The sequence below is a fragment of the Astatotilapia calliptera genome, chromosome 19 (genome assembly GCF_964374335.1).
Source record: "Astatotilapia calliptera chromosome 19, fAstCal68.1, whole genome shotgun sequence".
In the NCBI taxonomy this organism is placed as follows: domain Eukaryota; kingdom Metazoa; phylum Chordata; class Actinopteri; order Cichliformes; family Cichlidae; genus Astatotilapia; species Astatotilapia calliptera.
In genome coordinates, this window is record NC_137440.1 from 9,482,258 (window position 1) to 9,501,902 (window position 19,645).

Sequence of the window (19,645 nt, forward strand, 5' to 3'; positions counted from 1 at the left end):
AGAGGACACTGAGTGAATGAGGCCTTTACTCTGACATCTTTAACCTGCAGCTCTGACACAAATGCTTCCTCCAAACCACGCCGAGTAGTTCCTGATTCCAGCTGTGAGAAACATCCCAACCTGAAGCCTGACCAAGTTCATGCATACAGGGTTGCAGCTCCGATAAATCACGTTTTTAAAGAGGAAGCTAAACACGAGGAACTCTGAAAATGAGAGACGATTAATGTGGCACTGTCACTAAAACCTTGGAATCATTCACGTCTTTGATTTTAAAGTCCTCTGAGTGTGTACTGAGGCAGAACGAGGTGGATGTGCCCAGGTTCAGTTTTATGCTTTCCACAATCCTTTGAGAGAGGACTGCGTCATGTTTTCTTTCAGCTTGTATATGAAGGTCAAAGTTCGAAGCAGTGTTTTCAGAAAGTAGTCTATCCCAAAGGTCTGCGCATCCAAACACAAGGACGATTCTGTGATAGCCTGGATGGAGCTGAGCCCTGAGAACATTGCAAATGTAATAAATTAGCACAAAGTGCATCAGTTTACCTGAAGTCCTGTGAATGCACCGTTGGACCTCACCATGCCGCTCAGAGTTGAGCTTCTGTGCTTCCATGATGAAGATCATTCTGCTTATCTGGGTTCCAATCACAGTGACAACAGTAACCATCGAAGCCCAGACCTGCCTCACCCGCCCACCTCCTCCAGCTCGTCCTGGGGTCACAGAGTCGTCCCCGGGCTGCTGTTAGATACAAGCTGTGTCCCAAAACGTCGGCTGCATCCTCCTGAGGACCCGGCCTTCACGGTCTACGTGGGCCGGGTCCTTCGAAGACAGAGAAGGCCGGAAGTGCGAGGCTGTGAAATTGGACGGTCGAGCCTTCTGATTAGCGTCACTGCTGTCTCGGTGGAGTTTAATAAACTCGGCTGTCTGCTCCTTGCTGTCTGAAATATAACAGGACACCGGAGTAAATTCTGGAGCATCTCACACTTCTGATAATCAGCTGTCTGCTTGACGTTTATTCAGCTGTGTAAAAACTTTAATCTCAGCCAAACCGTTTTACTCAGGAACAAATAAAATACTGAAAAAAGCCAAACAATAACATTTTAAGTTATCTAAGTGACTTATATATCATGTTTAACCTGAGTAGCGAATGACGGCGGTGGGTTTGAAAACGATTTGCCGGGAGTCCGGTGTTCTCACGGCTCTAGTTAGCCTTGCCCCCGGCTCGCTATCGGGCTAGTGGGTAACAGACGTCTCCGAAAACGTCGGAGCGCTTTTGCAAATATGTGATGTCGTGATAAACTGAGCAGATATTTGAGGTTTACACAGCTACATTCTCGCCTGAAAATATGTTAAACGTTTATTTTGTGACCCAGAAAGAATAATAAGAGTAATATTAAAACTAACTAGCTGCCGCCATTGTTGGAAACTGGAATTGGCGCGCTGTGAATTCTAAGGAGTCGACAAATTGGGACAGCCTCCGTCACCTGGCTGTGACGTAATTGTTCTCCAAAGGATGCAGCCTACGTATTGGGACTCAGCTACAATCTCACCCGTGAGTCCTGGATCTGCTCCAGCATCTCCTCCCAGTGAGACATCAACTCGTCATTGTGGAGGAGTTCAAGCTAGAGCAGGGTGATATGGCCAAAAATAGTTATCATGATATACATTTGAAAATTTGCGATAACAATAAAACTGACGATATAATTGACGCGAGACAAAATACTTTACAACTCCACAACTGTGTTTTGTTTTGTTTTGGGGTTTTTGGGGTTTTTTTTCACTTAAATAAGCAGCTGTTTTTTATGTGCAATAAAGTTATATAAAAATGTAACAGTGCAAATGCAAATTCCTCGCTGACAGTTTAACCAAAAGGCATTTCCAGTGGAAACCGGCCGACATATCCTCAGCATAACCATGTATAATATCCACAAAACTTAAGAGGTTATACACACACAATACGGTAACATTATGTTGAAGCACAGTACGTATCACTCCGCGAGGCTCCTGCCTACGATAGCCGTAATGACAATCCATCAAGCGGTGCGGCTTCGTAGCTTTGCAAAGTCATACTGAAACATTTGACATTCGAGCGCCGTGTACGACATAAAATCAGTTCGATAATAACGACGGCCCGCTAGCATGCTCTACCAAAAATAGTGCTTTGTTGTGTATCTGACGGACGAAAGCTAAACCAGTTCCACACCAGTGAAGTTGCAGCATTTTTACAAACCAGTTCTGGTTCATCTGTTTCATTCAACGATCCGCTTTCGCCTTTCTCATTCTGCGTCGCCGCCATGCTTTTTCCGCCATGTGCGTATGTAAACAAAGGCACTGCGCATGCGTGTTTTACTCATATTCTATCGCCATATTTCCCGCGTATGGGACTAATAAAGGTTATCTTATTTTCTTATCATTGCGTAACATTATACTGGTATTACCATGAACGGTGTGATATGGCCCAGCCTTGGTCGCAGCTCTGCTCAGCTTACCCCGAGCTTCTTTAGAGAGACCAGCAACGCTCCAGAGAAAACTGATTTTTCCTTTTTATATCTGCACGATTTTGCATAAAATGAGAATCACGATTTTTTTGGCTTAGAATTGAGATCACGATTCTCTTTTCCAGTATAAATATTTATTGCACTTATTAACTGCACATCAACTTCGTAACAGTTGAGACTGAACATAAAAACAATAAATGAACATAAAAACAACAAATGTCTCACGTTTTGTTGTTGCCGCAAAATGTTGTACTGCTTGAAATTCCGTCTCCACCGTTGCTCGACGCTGCGTGTATAGAGCAGGTAGTGCAACAATAGAAAAATAGTTGCGGGACAGCACTGTGTAGCGTTTGTCTAGGGTGTTGATCATTTTCCTAAATCCCTCGTTTTGCACAGTGTTGATGGGAGCCATATCTTTGGTCAGGTGATAAGTGATAGCCTCCATAATTTCTTTGTGCCTGCGGGAGTTCGACGTGTATAGGGAATTTGTTGAGCAGGAAGAGTGAGCGCTTGTTTTCATGCAGATTACGTCCCGGATCAAAATGCGGTACAATTGTCGTCGTCTTTATTTTTTTTTTTTTTTTTTTAAATCGTTGTCATTTGGAAATGAGATCGCACATAAGTATGAATCGAGATCGCGATTTTCTAACGATTAATCGTGCAGCCCTATTTGTGATGTTGTTCTTTTCAAAGCTCGTGACCATAGGTGAGGGTGGGGACGTGGATTGACCACTTAATCATCATGCTCGGCTCTGTACTCACCACAACAGATCACCTGTCGATCTGCCCTCACTCGTGAACGAGACCCCGACATACTTCCTCTCCTCCACCTGGGTCAGCAGCTTGTCCCTAACCTAGAGTAGCCACTCCACCCTTTCCTGCTGAGGACAGTGGGCTGAGACTCGGAGGTGCTGATTCCCTCCTGATGAAGCCAGCAGGACCACGTCTGCTTTGAAGACTCAGCAGCAGCTCCAGCACTCAGAGGACAAGGGTTACGTTTCTGACTCTGCTGATTGAGATAAAGGCACAGACACAGGAAGAGTGTCAGACAGCTGCCTCGGAGGCTCTCCATGCAAATAACAGCTCATCATCACGTCCACTGATGATCCACGTTACACAAGCTGCACTCATCACAAACGGACCTCGTTTGCACTGCGGTGCAGGTGATCCTGATAAACAGACACTGAAGTATGAATGTGAGCTGTTCAGATGCTGCAGGTCCTCGGCTTTGAGCCAGCGAGCCAATGGGAGCTCTGTGGAGGTGACCGGTAGGGATGGGTACCGGTGCGTTCTGACATAAACGGTAGTAACCAGACCGAAAAGCAGCGCACATTTCGGTGCTTTATTTCGGTGCTTTTTTTTCCTGAGCTGTGATACACTTCTAGCCAATCATTTTACGTTTACGAGGATAGTAGGCGGGGCCAGGTACGTACGTTCTTTTAGAGCAGAGCTAAAGATTAAAAATGCCCAAGGTGAAGCGGTCAAAAGTCTGGCTGTACTTCACAGCAAAAGATGCAAACTCAGCAGCAACAAGTGATTTAACCTGATACTGTGATACTGTCAAAGGAGGTAACACCTCGAATCCGATGAAACACCTGGCGACGCATAGCGTTTTTTTAAAAGCCCAGAAATGCGCCGTATTTGATAGCTTGCTGCGAGAACTCACACCGAGCACATCTACTGCGGGTGGGTTGCCTGTTATCGGACCCAGAGCAACATCCCCCAAAAACACGAAGAATAGAGTCCTGGCCCCTAGCCCTGCCAGTGTAGCAGAAATGATGACGGATGATGACGGCAGCAGCAGCCGTTCTTCTCTGCGTGAGTAGCTTAATGTTGTTCATGTGTAATTTACGTTGAGTAGGCTAACCACGTTATTACATTAATGCACGTAAGGTGAACTAGCAAACACAGTCGTAGCTACATCCGGCTGTCTTCTTGTTTGATGGCAGATGCTCCCTTCACCCTGGCCAAAAAGGCTAAAATGACCAAAGAAAAAGTGGAAAACAGTTAAACATGAGAGGTTTAGGACAAAGTTTGTGTTTTTTCCATTGTTCAAGCACTGCTTCCAGCCAAGAGTGATACCATATATGCCCCACAGCTGCAGAAAAGGCTAACATTGTTATCTTTTTACAAAAAACCAGCTGAATATGGGAGGTTTTTGGACCAATTTTGTGTTCTCCATTTATTAAGCACCAGTTCGAGCATCGTTTAAGCACCGGCACCGTTTAAAAAGTACCGGTTTGGCACCGGTATCGGATAAAACCTAAACGATACCCATCCCTAGTGACCGGGTACACCTGCAGAAAGCCATGAAGGTGTTCATACCTGGGAACACCTGTGCTGAAGAGCTTTCTCCACTGTTTGCTTGTTCTATACATGACATAGAGTGTGTGTCTGTCTATGTTTCCAGGCTCTGAAGGTGCTGAGGAGTTCAGACTTGAAGCCTTACATCATCTTCATAGCTCCGCCCTCCCAGGAACGACTTCGAGCTTTATTGGCTAAAGAAAACAAGAACCCCAAGGTGCTCATCCGTTTACGTTTGCCCATCAGCTGTGTTTATACATGTGTGTCTCAGTACTGACGTGTGTGTGTGTGTGTGTGTGTGTGTGTGTGTGTGTGTGTGTGTGTGTGTGTGTGTGTAGCCCGAGGAGCTGCGTGACATCATCGAGAAGGCGCGTGAGATGGAGCAGGGCTGCGGTCACCTATTCGACTCCATCATCGTGAACACTGATCAGGACAAAGCTTTCACCGAGCTGCTGAGACTCATCAACAAGCTGGACACAGAGCCGCAGTGGGTGCCCTGCTCCTGGCTGCGCTGAACGCGCACAGACACACACACGGAGCTCGGGGTCGACGTCAGGACAGAAATCATCTGAGATTTTGAATCAAACTGGATCATAACTGTTCGTGTTTGTTATTAAGGGCAGAACGAGTCCTGCTGAGCAACAATAAAAACAATAAAATCATAATCGACTAACGAGACGGAGTAACGTCACAACGAGCTCAAATTATTTCCGTTATCTTAGTGGGAACATGAGTAATCTAGTCTCTGACCAATAAAAACCCATCTCAGCATCAGCATTAAGCTCCTCCTCCTCCCCGCAGCCCCTCGGTGTACCAGCAGGGGGCAGGCTTCACAGCCTGTAGTGTCGCTGCCGCTCGATTGGTTCACATTTCGGCGTGTTTCTGTCCTCGCTCGTGGTCACGTGCAGACGGAGTTGTTCACTCACATTTTTGGAGATGCAGAGCTCTGTGCCCCGCCCCACTGAGGCATTCTTGGATACCTGAGAGCGAGCAGGCTTGGAGCAGCGAGTTTAAAATCCTTTTTTCTTCCTTTTTCTTTTTTTTTTTTTTTTTTTTTCACGACACAAACGTAAACTTTTGACCTTTGACCTTCTGCTCATTTCTCGTTTTTAAACGTTTTGCTGGAATATTTATTGTGTAAATCGACACTGATGTCGCTGCATTAAAAACTTTATTTTGGAAAGATTCTGAACGTCTTTCCAGCTTTATTCTGAAAGTCTCAGATGTTTGTTTCCTGTCGCTGACTCTGAATCAGTTTATGAACACACTCTGACGTCAGACTGTTTCGGGATGTCGTGTTTTTCTTGGAGTCGTGTTCGTGTTGGACCTCGCCGCCGTCGGCGCCGCCTTGTCATCATTTCGTTTGTTTTTAATGTTTTTTTTATTTGTTGTAAACACACCCACCTGTCCAGGTGAGGCTCCTCAGGAGGAAATGTGAAGCTCAAACACTTTGGCTGCTGACTCTTCCTCGGCCGGGCTGAGAGCGCAGACTTCCTGTCTGACTGACTTTTACTGCACTTGTGATTGTTTTTGTATCAGCTGATTCTGTTTGACCTTTGACCCGACGGCCTGCAGGTGTGTGTGTGTGTGTGACTCTGAGCTGAAGTAAAGACTCTGTATCATCACCGTAGAGCTTTTATATATTTGTAATATTCAAAATAGATTTATGAAGACCAGAATGCACCAATAGGAGTGCAGCTTTCTCGCCCTCATCCCCTGCTATTGGTCCAGGAGTAAGAACAAAAGGAGGGGGCGGGGCTAGCTGTACTGAATGTAATTGATTCCACTTCCTGTTTCTCACTTCTTCCTGAGAGAAAATTTTTTGGTATGAATATTCACCACAAAGACACGAATAATGAATAAAATAATCATCAGTAGAAAATAAACCTGTTTGTCTTTATTCAAACTTTATTATTATAAAAACCATTGACACTGGCGTGCACAGATAGAGACGAGGTGGTGCTGAAGCACTTGCCCTTTTGCCCTCAGTCCAAAAAAGTGCCCTTTTGAAAGACGTGATTTTTTTTTTTTTTTTAAAGCTGCGCGATTTAAAAAGGTGTGAAAATAATGGCTTGATTTGTGCCCCTTCTTCAAAGACACCCGAACCCTGTCGCTTTTTCACTGTCACCGTGTCACGTGAACACGCTTGCAGTTCATTTGTTGTGAGGCGTGTAGCAGCGGCATGACATAGGACTACTTGGAGTAGGCATAGTAGGCTAACTATAGCGACTGGGAGCCACGGCGGACAACACGGCAGCTCTTTCCTTTCCCAACCAGTCAGGTAACCCATGAATCGAGTGAAATTATTCTGTTTGCCCTCTAACGGTGTGTTCACACCGAACGCGATGGACGCGAATAGAGCGTCAGGTTTACATGTAAAGTCAATGGAAAGGCGCGATGACGCGCGATTGCGGGTCCCGCGAAAATTCGGAAGCAGATTTGTATGGCAAGCCGTTAGAGCCATAAATCGCCACTTTCCTAACCCGTTTGGTTAAGAAATGGCGTAAAAAACGCCGTTTAATTATTCAAAACGCCGAAAAAAGCGGCGTTCTGTTCCGACAAACGCCGCTTTTTCCGCCACTCGGATGGTGCCCTGAACGCACCATCCGAGTGACGTAAAAAGCGGCGTTCAAAGACAGACGGAAACGCCGTTTTTTACGCTACTCGGCACAAAACGCCGTTTTTATGCATCTTTGAACGGCGTTTTTTACGGCGTTCTCTGCCAGCTGTAACGGCGTTTAAAACGGCGTTTTATTGAAATTATGCAGGGCACTCCCCATGGTTCCCTCATCCAATTACTTTCAACTCATTTCACCCAATCAAAGAAGAGGAAGTGCAGACCACACTAATGCATCACCGATTCACCTTGCTGCTAAGCGATTGCCTATTCAGTACCAGTGCTTGTCACAGTATTCACTTGTATTATAATCCCACTATGCATTTTGATGTGTTTAAGGCATGATCGAGCAAACAAACGACAGAATACTTTTTCTGAAACCTTAACTGTGTTACCTGTTATGGCAGCTAACAGGTAATGAGCAGAGCTAGCTCTGCTCATTTCTGAGCTTCTTTCTTATTTTCCTCTTTACTTCTCTTAACCTTTAACTTATGTTTTAGCAATCAGATCCTGCCATCTTGCATTACCGCTTCGTGCTAGTTATGTTGACTTTTCTCTTCTTTTGTCTCCACTTTTTTCACCCGTGTTTGGACACTCGGCGCATGGCTCCTTTGTTTACATTAGGGATCAGCTGTTAGCGCTGCGCCCTGCAGCTGCGCTACCGGCAGACAGACCCTACATCCCCAGTGAGGGAAGAAACGGGGGTGATGTCTCCCGAGGACACCTCACACACCATCTCTCCTTCCTGTAATCACTTTAAATGTGAGATCGCTCCCTGTCCTCCCGTACTGGTGATGGTGAAGCCAAGGAGAGAAGGCCCAAGTAATAAACACCCGTTTCAAAGAACCGACCTGTGTCTGTGTTGTTGTGAATTCTGTCATGGAAATCAGTGCATTTCCTGAAAGAAATCTCTCCTTCCGGGTCATCCGTGGATCGAGTTTCCTTCGAGACGTGGGCAGCGATAAGCAGAGTTTTGTATAAGATTAATTATTCAAAGTAAGCTCAGGTATGCCGTTCAGCGGGTTAGTTACAGCGCCGGGAGTAGCCTGGGAGAACAAAATGATACAGAGACTGCTTTCCCAAAATCAACTCAAAGTTTATTCTTCTGTGCAGGGTTTTTATAGGCAGAAGGGTTCGTGTGTCAATAAGTTTCAAGTTACAAGTTACAACCATATAAGGAAGTTCCCCCTAGCTCTGAAAGGGGCCTTCTATAATCTCAACATACTTTTGACAGGTCCATTAAACACTAGACAGTTAGAATCCTTTAGTGATATAAGTTTGCACATGGTAGAATACTGCATGTAGTTATTTGCATTAGGAAATGTTTAACCATATATACCTAGAGGCACATAATCAATGGTGTGTGATCTTTAGCAGGCTGCAAACTTGATGTGCACTCGAGGAATGCACTGTCCCACTATACCACAGCAGGATCAACGCAGCTATGCCTGTTCCAGTTTAAGTGCCTTCTTTACATATAGATGAACTGTTGGATTTTCCAGACCAGCAGGCCAAAGGAAGTTGCCCGTGGGGTCGCAGCAAGAGGAGATGAAGTTCAAACAAAGGGCATTGCAGAAACAGGGTCCTTTGTATAATATCATCAAAAAAGGTATTCAGTACATGCTCCCAAAATACTAAAATATCTAACATTTCCTGTATCCTTTGGGGCAACAGACCTGAGTCACACTTTTAGAGAAGTACCTGGTGAGGTGGATTGAGAGGAATATCCATGATGCATGGCAGTTTGTTCACTCACTTCCTCTCCACCACAGCTTCCGAAGGGCAGCCAATCACAGAGCTTGCTCTCCTGATCCAAGAAGAACACATCAAAGTGCGCTGCACAAGCTTGCTCACAAAAAATAGCCTGCCCATACACTGCTTGTGTACAGCTTCTGTTTTGATCTTCCAGTTCAGCAAATGTATATATGTGGGTGTCCAGGTATTTGTGCTCCTCCACCACATCATATCAGTGGGTTCAGTATCTTATACTTTTGTCAAGATAATGCACACTGCAGCCGACAGTTATCAGAAAGAAGCCATTACCAAGTTACATGGATTCTTTTTTTTTTTTTATAACTTCATGTCATATAAACTAGTTATGTTATGTGCAACACTGTCATGTGCCACTCTGGTTTTATGTTTCAAATTCGTGTAAGACATCCACAGTACTCTGATGACATTGACAAGGACATCTCCAGTTTACATGGGAAACTATTATTTCAGGTTCTTGAGATTACTTATTTACGTCACTTTTGAGAAAACGTACATACAGGTCTGATTCAAAACTGTATATCTATTTTTTTAATGCATGTTGAAAGGGCAAAAATATTCATGAGATACTGTTAACATTATTAAATTTGAAGGCTATTATACAGTGGTATTACTTTAAACTGAGTAAAACGGTATTTTGATAAAAGTTAAGGTCTCCGTTTGTTTCAGAAAGAGCATACTGTCATTTACTTGCTTTTATTATTTATTTATATGCCCTCCGCGGACCATCTCTGCACTGCGTGGGTGATTAGTGGCTCCCTGCACAGTAAGGGCTGCACACACAGGGACAAGACGCACTCGGTTACGATCGGATCTTCCCTGGGCAGGGGGAGGTGATGAACTGTATGCCACTTTTTCATTGGCATACATTAAGTACAATGTTTTATTGCCTACGGTGGGGCAGGTCACATACTGGGTGAAGGTGGGCAGTGTGGAGTCCAGCGAGACATGATTAAAGTCCCCTGATATTAGAAGAAGAGCTCTCGGAGATTGCGTTTGCAGTCTGCGGACCACAGAGAGTCACAGGCTACCTCCACGGATGCTAACCGCTAATAGCGCAATGTCTGTGTTGCAGAGTTGTTCTTTCACAGCGATGTGCCCAGAGATACCACAACCGTCTTTAACAAACACTGCCAGCCCCCCTCCTTTCCTCTCACCGCTGTCTCTCGTCTTGTCCGCCCGCAGCAGCTGGAAGCCGGGCAGCCTACTCACAGAGGGAGTACCGGGATACTGCCACTGTGACCGGTGTTCCAGATCAACTGGCGTTTAGATCAACTGGCGTTGGTCGAACAGATGTGTGGCAGTCTTGCGTTTCAGGAGCTCCTACCGACAAACCAGCAAAAAAACACCAAATGTGTCATCTGTGACACTTGTGAGGTTATCTCAAACACACTCCGTCAGTCTTGATGCTGTTGAACAACAAAATGTTTAAAAATGTGGCGAGTTTACCTGGTGATATCCTCATGCGCGACGCGATCGCGAAAACAGCAAACAAGTAACACCACGCCGTTGTTGTTCACAGGACAGCAAGAGTAAACGATCGGGAGACCCTTGTCGTCGTTATCGTTCCACTCGCACGGTTTATTTCACCGAATTCAGCGTTTTTGCTTCACAACTAAAGCGAGCAGTTTGCTCTGTGCACCAACATGGACTCGAGTCAACCAGCGCCACCTCTGGCCAAGTGCCACAGCCTACAGCCAGATCAACCTGTGACACACATCTGCACCACGTTTGAATTCGTGTCATGCACATTTGTACCTTTCAATTGTGTGTTTGTGCGTCATGCAAATAAACCTTTGAAAAGAATGAAATGATATCATATATTCCTTATTGGCCTACATTTGTACAAAATTCCAAATTATATACACAAAGTCATAGAAATCACCACTCCAATTGGTCATCATGATTTTAATATTCTCTTTTTCCATAACAATGAAATACGCCTTGGACAAATATGACACATCAATATTTCATTAGTGTTGTAACATCACATGTCGCTAGCATAGTCTGTCTGTGTCTTTTCCCTGAAAATGAATATTTCCAGCCAATATAGGCAATTCATCAACATGGCTGGAGTTATATACAGTCTGTATAAGTGTGGTTAATCTAATGAAGATTTGTAAGGAGACGGCAGTTACTGTGAATCCACAGCAGTTACACAGTGATTAGTAATAAACAGCCAGTGAGAGTGAGTGGATATGACTGTTCCCACCACTAACACATGACCATAGCCCACTACTAGATTAACTTGTGACACATCTGCACCTGCTGCTATGATCACAGTGAGTAGAGGCTGAGTGGCTGCACTTACCCCTGGTACATCCAAATCTGCCCACAAACATGTTGAAAGATGCAATGCCAGCAATGTGGATTGTCAACACTGAAAACAATCAGTAAGCAAAGACAACAGGGATCACTTTTTTCTGTTTATTTAGCACCCACAACATTTGTAGTCGCCTTCTGCACAGGGGAAGTCCACACACACTGTGTGGTACCACTTTCCACAGAAGGTGCAATCTGCAAGATTGAATGAGATTGTCAGAGTCATTGTCTGGCTGTTTATTACTAATCACCTGCTGTACATTCACAGTAACTGCCATCTCCTTACAAATGTTTATTAGATTGACCACACTTATGCAGACTGTATATCACAACCAACTCTAACATGTTTGTTTGCAGAGGGAAGACACAGACAGACTACGCTAACGACATGTGATGTTACAACACTGGTGAAATATTAGTGTGTTCACGACATTTTTCGTATGGGCAAAAGTATTGATATCAGGATGGTGATTCTTATGTGTATGTCATTTGGCATTTTGTACAAATGTAGGCTGATATTAAATACATGATATCATTTCATTCATTTCAAAGGTTTGTTTGCATGACGCACAAACACACAATTGAAAGGTACAAATGTGCATGACACGAATTCAAACGTGGTGCAGATGTGTGTCACAGGTTGATCTGGCTGTAGGCTGTGGCACTTGGCCAGAGGTGGCGCTGGTTGACTCGAGTCCATGTTAGTGCACAGAGCAAACTGCTCGCTTTAGTTGTGGAGCAAAAACGCTGAATTCGGTGAAATAAACCGTGCGAGTGGAACGATAACGACGACAAGGGTCTCCCGATCGTTTACTCTTGCTGTCCTGTGAACAACAACGGCGTGGTGTTACTTGTTTGCTGTTTTCGCGATCGCGTCGCGCATGAGGATATCACCAGGTAAACTCGCCACATTTTTAAACATTTTGTTGTTCAACAGCATCAAGACTGACGGAGTGTGTTTGAGATAACCTCACAAGTGTCACAGATGACACATTTGGCGTTTTTTTTGCTGGTTTGTCGGTAGGAGCTCCTGAAACGCAAGACTGCCACACATCTGTTCGACCAACGCCAGTTGATCTAAACGCCAGTTGATCTGGAACACCGGGTTAGCGTCATTAGCTCCTCAATCATATCAGGGAGCGATCTCACATTTAAAGTGATTACAGGAAGGAGAGATGGTGTGTGAGGTGTCCTCGGGAGACATCACCCCCGTTTCTTCCCTCACTGGGGATGTAGGGTCTGTCTGCCGGTAGCGCAGCTGCAGGGCGCAGCGCTAACAGCTGATCCCTAATGTAAACAAAGGAGCCATGCGCCGAGTGTCCAAACACGGGTGAAAAAAGTGGAGACAAAAGAAGAGAAAAGTCAACATAACTAGCACGAAGCGGTAATGCAAGATGGCAGGATCTGATTGCTAAAACATAAGTTAAAGGTTAAGAGAAGTAAAGAGGAAAATAAGAAAGAAGCTCAGAAATGAGCAGAGCTAGCTCTGCTCATTACCTGTTAGCTGCCATAACAGGTAACACAGTTAAGGTTTCAGAAAAAGTATTCTGTCGTTTGTTTGCTCGATCATGCCTTAAACACATCAAAATGCATAGTGGGATTATAATACAAGTGAATACTGTGACAAGCACTGGTACTGAATAGGCAATCGCTTAGCAGCAAGGTGAATCGGTGATGCATTAGTGTGGTCTGCACTTCCTCTTCTTTGATTGGGTGAAATGAGTTGAAAGTAATTGGATGAGGGAACCATGGGGAGTGCCCTGCATAATTTCAATAAAACGCCGTTTTAAACGCCGTTACAGCTGGCAGAGAACGCCGTAAAAAACGCCGTTCAAAGATGCATAAAAACGGCGTTTTGTGCCGAGTAGCGTAAAAAACGGCGTTTCCGTCTGTCTTTGAACGCCGCTTTTTACGTCACTCGGATGGTGCGTTCAGGGCACCATCCGAGTGGCGGAAAAAGCGGCGTTTGTCGGAACAGAACGCCGCTTTTTTCGGCGTTTTGAATAATTAAACGGCGTTTTTTACGCCATTTCTTAACCAAACGGGTTAGGAAAGTGGCGATTTATGGCTCTAACGGCTTGCCATAGATTTGCGTCGCGAAAACGCCAAAACGCGTGAAACGCGCGTCAGTGTAGCGCGTCTGGCGCGTTTGACTCGCGAATAAAACCACGCGCGTGAGTTTTTGTGTTGCATTTTGTGCATACGCGCGTTTCGCGTCTACCGCTCGAGTTGGAAAAATCTGAACTCCAGCGTCAAATCGCGCCGCGACAACCAATCAGGAGCCTGGTGACGTGGCTGTTACCTAGGTCAAAGGGGCAGATCCAGCCAAAGCCTTTCATACTTCAATGGAGGGGAAGGCTAATCAATGCGGTAGCAAACAACTCGGAGCTGTACAACACCAGCTGCTTTCAGTACCGAGACAGGAATAAAAAGGACCGAGCTTGGAGGAAGATATGTGAAGAGATCGGGCAACCTGGTAAGTTCATTCATTTCTCTTTTGAAAGTTTTCACTGACCCGGGAAGCCGCACAAAAGCTAGCAAGCCACCGCTATTTTCCCACTGACGTACAAATACCGTTCTGCTTTTATGCATGTTATCATTTAGGAATATATTTTATTGTTTATTAATAAACAGCACACAGTGGTCCCGCTGTTCATCCGTCACTGCTTTGCTTTTTCGCTGATTTTTTATTGCACAGTACAGCATTGCATTCTGCAGCCTGATTGACAAATCTCCTGCGCTTGCCAAATTTATCACGTTTGGTTTTGATAACCATCGCGTCCAATAGAAAAAACAGCACAAAAACACCCATAACTATGAGCCTCATTCGGAAATAGACACCTGCACCGTGAGGGAAAAAGGCGCACGAAAGTGGCGGGCAGATGAAGACAAACCGCGGCATAATAATACTTTTACGTTTTGCAATCTACAAAGGTTTGCACTTTGAGAATCAATTGTGAGAACTGTGGCCAGGTGCTAGTTATTCTGAGAACCCCTGCTGCAATAAATGAGGGACCACTGTCTACTCTACGATTATTATATTCAACCTGTTAACATTTAATACTGTATTGATAGAACCAACTGATTCTGCAGCAGAGCATCCCCAGTCCCTGAGCTCCTGCTGCTGCACCCACAGATATGTACAGCAAGCACTGATACCTTTTTAGTCGGTGGGATTCCCTTGTGATCACCTTTACTAAATATCTACAACCAATCTGATTATATCCTGTTATTGTTTTTTTTTTTTTTCAATGTTGAAATTAAAATCTAGTAGCAGCCTTCTCATTTCTTTGTGTTTTGTGCTGTTTTACAGGCCCACAGAGGAGGACGGCTCCGAGGCAGATGAGGGACGGGTCCCAGGACGGTCCATCGGCGGTGGAGCTGGCCATCCTGGAGTCCCTGAAGAGGCCACACCAGTCTCCAATGGAGCATTTCCTCCTCAGCCTTGTTCCTGCTCTGGAGAGCAGCTGGTCCTTTTTATTCCTGTCTCTCTCTGTAAATTCTTATATTTTATATATTTATGTTTAATGTTTTTCTGTTTGAGACTTTTAATATTATTTCAAATAAATGTTTATAATGACTAATGTCTCAGTTCTACTACACAGCAAATGTTGGCACACGACTTGACACATGTAGAATTTATTTCATATTATACTAATGACAAAATATACTGACACAGTGGGATGCAGAAGTTTGGGCAACCTTGTTAATAGACATTATTTTCCTGTATAAATCGTTGGTTGTTACAATAAAAAATGTCAGTTAAATATCATACAGAAGACACACACAGTGATATTTGAGAAGTGAAAAGAAGTTTACTGGATTTACAGAAAGTGTGCAATAATTGTTTAAACAAAATCAAGCAGGTGCATCAATTTGGGCACCACAAAAAAGAAATGAAATGAATATTTAGTGTATATCAATGTGTGTGTCTCCTATATGATATATGGGGTGCCTTTGTCTGGACGTGCTTCCCATCCAGAGCTGCACAGCACAGAGGAAAGTTCCAGCGCTCCTGGAATCCCTCTGTGATGGAGCGCCAGTCTCCAGGTGAAGGCACAGCCATGAAGTCGTCCACTAGACAGTCCCAGATGGACGTCGCTGCCTGGGGGTGATCTGGCTCACCGTGGACACACCGACTCTGAAACTGAACGCGATGGTCCTGAAGGAGTCCCCGGTGACAAGGAACCTGGACAAAATTGTTCAAAATCAGTATTATGTGTACTGCAGTTACAAAATATATTATTCAAATTCCAAAATACTTTTGTGATGTCAGATTTAAATCACAAAACATGAATCTTACATAAAACCTTTTGTAATTATAAGGATAATTACAAAATGTATATTAGATAATATCTAAAACAGTTGTGTTTTGTTTTAACTTTAACATATCATAATTTGATTGGTAGCAACTTTCACAACTACAGTGAGCCAATCACTCATAATTCCTAAACATGTCAATCAGGTAGGAATGAAGTAAGACATTAATAGAAATAAAGAGTTGTGTGTTGACATGTAGCCCTTTCCTTGCTTAAATCATTAATATTTTTGAAAAATTAATCTGTGATAAGACAGCTTATCAAGATAGAACCATGTAACTAGAGATGAACCAACCTGTTCACAGTTTTATCTAACTCTGTTTTAATAAAGGCTGTGACCCCTGCTATAGAGTCTGACAGCTGCAGGGATTATATACAAATATTCAACTATCCCAGAATTAAACCAGGTCTAAATAAAAAGGAGTGAGTATCACTACAAAGGTTAACTCAGTGGTCCTAATGCTACAGTTTGATATCAGCAAACACCGAGCGCATACATTGATGTGACACCACAGCCATGCTATCATGCAAACATTGATAACAGCATAAATCGAATTAAATCGGGACTTGATGAGACCTTCTGAGTATCACTAGAAATATTATAAAGAGTCGTCTCTGTACCACAGTTTGCTTTCAGTAAACACCGACAGCATTCACTGTTAGCATAGCACATCCATGTTAGCAGTGTATAACTGGATGGATTAGCATATTAGCACAGATATCAATAAAGGACTACCGTATTAAATAGTTTTACTAACCTCAGGCAGACGGACAGGCGCTCTGCAGGTGGGATTGAGCGTCTGTAGTTGGTGTCTAGGCGGGCGATGCTGGGACCGACGAGGGAAAGCAGGTCCTCAAACTGGCCGACGGTGATAGCGCTGGAATCGGCCGTCATCCAGGCGCAGCTCCTGGAGCAAGTGGTGAAACTCACCAAACTGCTCATGCCTCTGGAGGACCTGATGGACCCAGGTACGGCGAGGACGTCTTTTACGCTGCTGCTCTGCTCTCCACAGTACATAGAGAAGGGAGACTCTCTCTTCAAGCGCTAGCTCGATAGCTGCCATCTTGCAAAGATACCGGTCTGGCACAACTCCCTCCCACATTCCTCCCACATTTCCGGTTCACGCGCGTCAAAATATCATATTTTGACGCGCGATGGATTTTTCTTGGACACGCGTTGAGACGCGAATGTACACGCGTCAAATTAGGGGCGTTTGGGGCGTTTTATTCGCGTCCATCGCGTTCGGTGTGAACACACCGTAAGACCAACCTGCAATTGTTTTGTTGTGAAGTAGCCTGTCAGAAACTGCACATGACAAACTTTGCCAGCTTGCCCCCTCCATCCATCCATATGGATAAACAAAAAAACGACACATTTAAAATGTAACCTAAACCATTTAGGCAACCCCACTCTCCATCAATTCCGACCTTTTTGCATACACTATTGAAAATATCACGTTATGCTATAGGCTACATGCCGTTAGGCAGAGGGCTCTCTTGAGCCCATTTTTCGTTACAAATTTTAGGATGATCTCACGGAAATCTGTGAATAAATACAAAGTTTTCAAACTGAAGTCAGTGACGGGAAGACATCACACTTTTTAGAGATGGAACTGCAGAAAAACCTAAAACCTTGACATGATTATGAATAATAGAATTATGGACGTTTCTCCGTTTTTGTGGATTAGCCTTTCCATAACTAACGTCAACTACTGTCCTACTTTGGTAAGATTGAAATTAATGTCTTTGACTGTCTTTAGTAGGTGTCTCCTGTGAGAAAGTTAGAACACCGTCCAACTGTCTAAAGATGCAGTCTTTAGCCTAACTGGTTGTTACTGACTCAGCGATGCTCGCAGACATCTACGCACTGTGTTGTGACCTGATTGTGACAGAACAGTGACGTTGTTATTGGTAGTTTGAAGGGTACGGTGTTGGGGGTGGTGCATGTTAAAAGTTTTGAGAAGCACTGGTTAGACATGTTAATTTTTTTTGGTGTAACATATTGGCAACATTAACACATTAATTTGCTAAAGGAAAAATAGGCAGTTCCCAATTGCCTGTGAAAACGACCATTCTGCCCTGTTCTTGTAATGACCACAGTCAGTCTTATTCGTTCTCATACATTTTGGTCTATTTATTTACTAATTTCAGCAAGCATAATGCCTAGGAAAGAGAGGCTGAGAAAGGAGAAAGAAAGGGATCTACAACAGGCAGCCCAGGGAAGCAGTTCTCTGCTCTCCTGGATGAAAGCAAAGGAAAATGAAGATGAAAGGTCAGAGTCAAGGGCAGAGTCAGGTTCTATTTTAATGTTTTAATGTAACCTGCTCCTTGCAGTTAATTCTATTGGAAAATCTTAAAAGCTGTTCACACTTAGTTTTTAATGAACTTAATCAGCAGGCATTGAGCTAACTATTATTTTGTACCTATGAAAGTTATTTCTATGTTACAAGACTTGCAGCATGGGTTATTATTAAAACTATCTGTTTAAGCTTATTATTATGATAAATAATAATACTATTATTATTATTATTGTTCCATTGTAGTCAGTCACAGCAGGGAAGCAGCTCTATGCCATCTACCAGCATAGCAGAAGAGGGAGATATAGAAACAGATGAAGCCGCGACCAATGCAGCAACAGGTTCAGTTAGGCCTACAGACACTGATGTAGTGCTCTCTGAAGACCACAATGAGGAAGAACAGATCGATCACATAATGTCAAAGTTAGCAGCTTTACAATACCCAACAGATCCAACACACATCCATACATTTAAAATAAAGCGCAATGACGGATACGTTTCAATGTGCTGCAATGTGGGCCCATGTCAGCCTGATATACCTTACCCAAAAACTGAGGGGAGATCATTCCAGAAACTGTGGTTTTCTGCTAATGTGTGGCTGGTTTTCCACATATGCAAAAAGTGCCCTTTTTTCCCCCTGGAGCACTTGCCCCCCAAAATGTCTGTGCACGCCACTGCAGGTAGAGCTGCTGCAAAAAACCCACAGAGCTCAGCAGCCAGCGTAACAAATTCTGGATCCTTTGCTTTTAGTTAGCAGTTAGCATTAGCAGCACATCCTGCGTCCGATGTGAAAGGACTTTTATGCTGCACACTGTGACTCACAGCAATGGTCCTGGGTCAGCCCTGACTTTGTGTTAAACTAATCCTAAAGTAATAATGGTATTTCTAACCACTGATATACCACAACTTTTTCCTTTCAACAGCTACTGAAAGTTAGGGGACCTAGCTGCTATCGGATATTTATATAGAGATCCTCCAGCTTCAAACTGTATCACCCTTCAAGGACCTGCAGTTCAAAAAAGCGCCCCTCCGACAGCCAAACCCATCTGTTCTCTGATTGGATTGTTACATTTGTGATTGACATGACATTGACCAATCAGATGAAAGGAAGAAAAATAGGGTCAAAATCCGTACTTGTAACTTGCAGGGGTTTTTTTCTAAGTCCACACACAAATCTTTTTTACACATACAAATCTTTTATACGCACACACAAATTCTTTTTCCACATACAAATCTTTTTTACAAGTACAAAATATTTATGACCACATTTTGAGCCCATAAACGTCACATCACTACTTGTTTGTTGTTTTAGTTTATTGTGTTTGGTGGTTATCCTGGGTGGGGGTACGCTTCAGAGTTTGGTAGGAGATTATATCCCTGCTCTGCTGCCTACCCTTGAGTTTGCGTTTAAAGTTGCCTCGAGCCCGGTACACCACTGAAGACTAGACAGGTAGTTTTATTGTTTTTAGCGTTTTAGGCTGGGAGTTGGCGGGTAGGCCGTTTTTAAGTTGGCGAAGTGTGTA

At 43.9% G+C, this 19,645-nt stretch overlaps 2 protein-coding genes and 3 long non-coding RNA genes across 5 annotated transcripts in view; 4 read left to right on the forward strand and 1 right to left on the reverse strand.

The window, feature by feature from the left end:
• Positions 1-6,683, forward strand: part of LOC113012069 (protein PALS1-like) — a 28,806-nt gene extending 22,123 nt beyond the window's left edge. Inside the window, exons 16-17 of the mRNA XM_026152029.2 lie at positions 4,904-5,014; positions 5,136-6,683. Coding sequence (XP_026007814.1) covers positions 4,904-5,014; positions 5,136-5,312 — 288 coding nt within the window. The 3' untranslated portion in view covers positions 5,313-6,683. The remainder of the gene's footprint in view (positions 1-4,903; positions 5,015-5,135) is intronic.
• A 402-nt stretch (positions 6,684-7,085) lies between these two features.
• LOC113035540 (uncharacterized) lies at positions 7,086-8,260 on the forward strand. The gene is made up of 2 exons (XR_003274357.2): positions 7,086-7,828; positions 8,039-8,260. It is a non-coding gene; the product is annotated as an uncharacterized LOC113035540 (long non-coding RNA).
• Positions 8,261-11,082: 2,822 nt separating this feature from the next.
• Positions 11,083-12,612, forward strand: LOC145422315 (uncharacterized). Its single transcript, XR_013903610.1, has 2 exons — positions 11,083-12,403; positions 12,531-12,612. It is a non-coding gene; the product is annotated as an uncharacterized LOC145422315 (long non-coding RNA).
• Positions 12,613-12,645: 33 nt separating this feature from the next.
• LOC145422316 (uncharacterized) lies at positions 12,646-15,086 on the forward strand. The gene is made up of 2 exons (XR_013903611.1): positions 12,646-13,982; positions 14,820-15,086. It is a non-coding gene; the product is annotated as an uncharacterized LOC145422316 (long non-coding RNA).
• A 43-nt stretch (positions 15,087-15,129) lies between these two features.
• Positions 15,130-17,116, reverse strand: LOC145422314 (uncharacterized). The gene is made up of 2 exons (XM_080293530.1): positions 16,584-17,116; positions 15,130-15,695 (listed from the first exon to the last, which is right to left on the reverse strand). Exons 1-2 carry the CDS (start codon positions 16,841-16,843, stop codon positions 15,584-15,586), a joined length of 372 nt encoding a protein of 123 aa, XP_080149656.1. The 5' UTR covers positions 16,844-17,116; the 3' UTR covers positions 15,130-15,583.
• Positions 17,117-19,645: the final 2,529 nt, after the last annotated feature.

Bases quoted from the DNA above. Each gene is read 5' to 3' on its own strand.
- LOC145422314 (XM_080293530.1), bottom strand. From the start codon at position 16,843: ATGTACTGTGGAGAGCAGAGCAGCAGCGTAAAAGACGTCCTCGCCGTA. The intron at 15,696-16,583 runs GTTAGTAAAACT...AATTTTGTCCAG, and splicing joins CGCCTGTCCGTCTGCCTGAG to GTTCCTTGTCACCGGGGACT.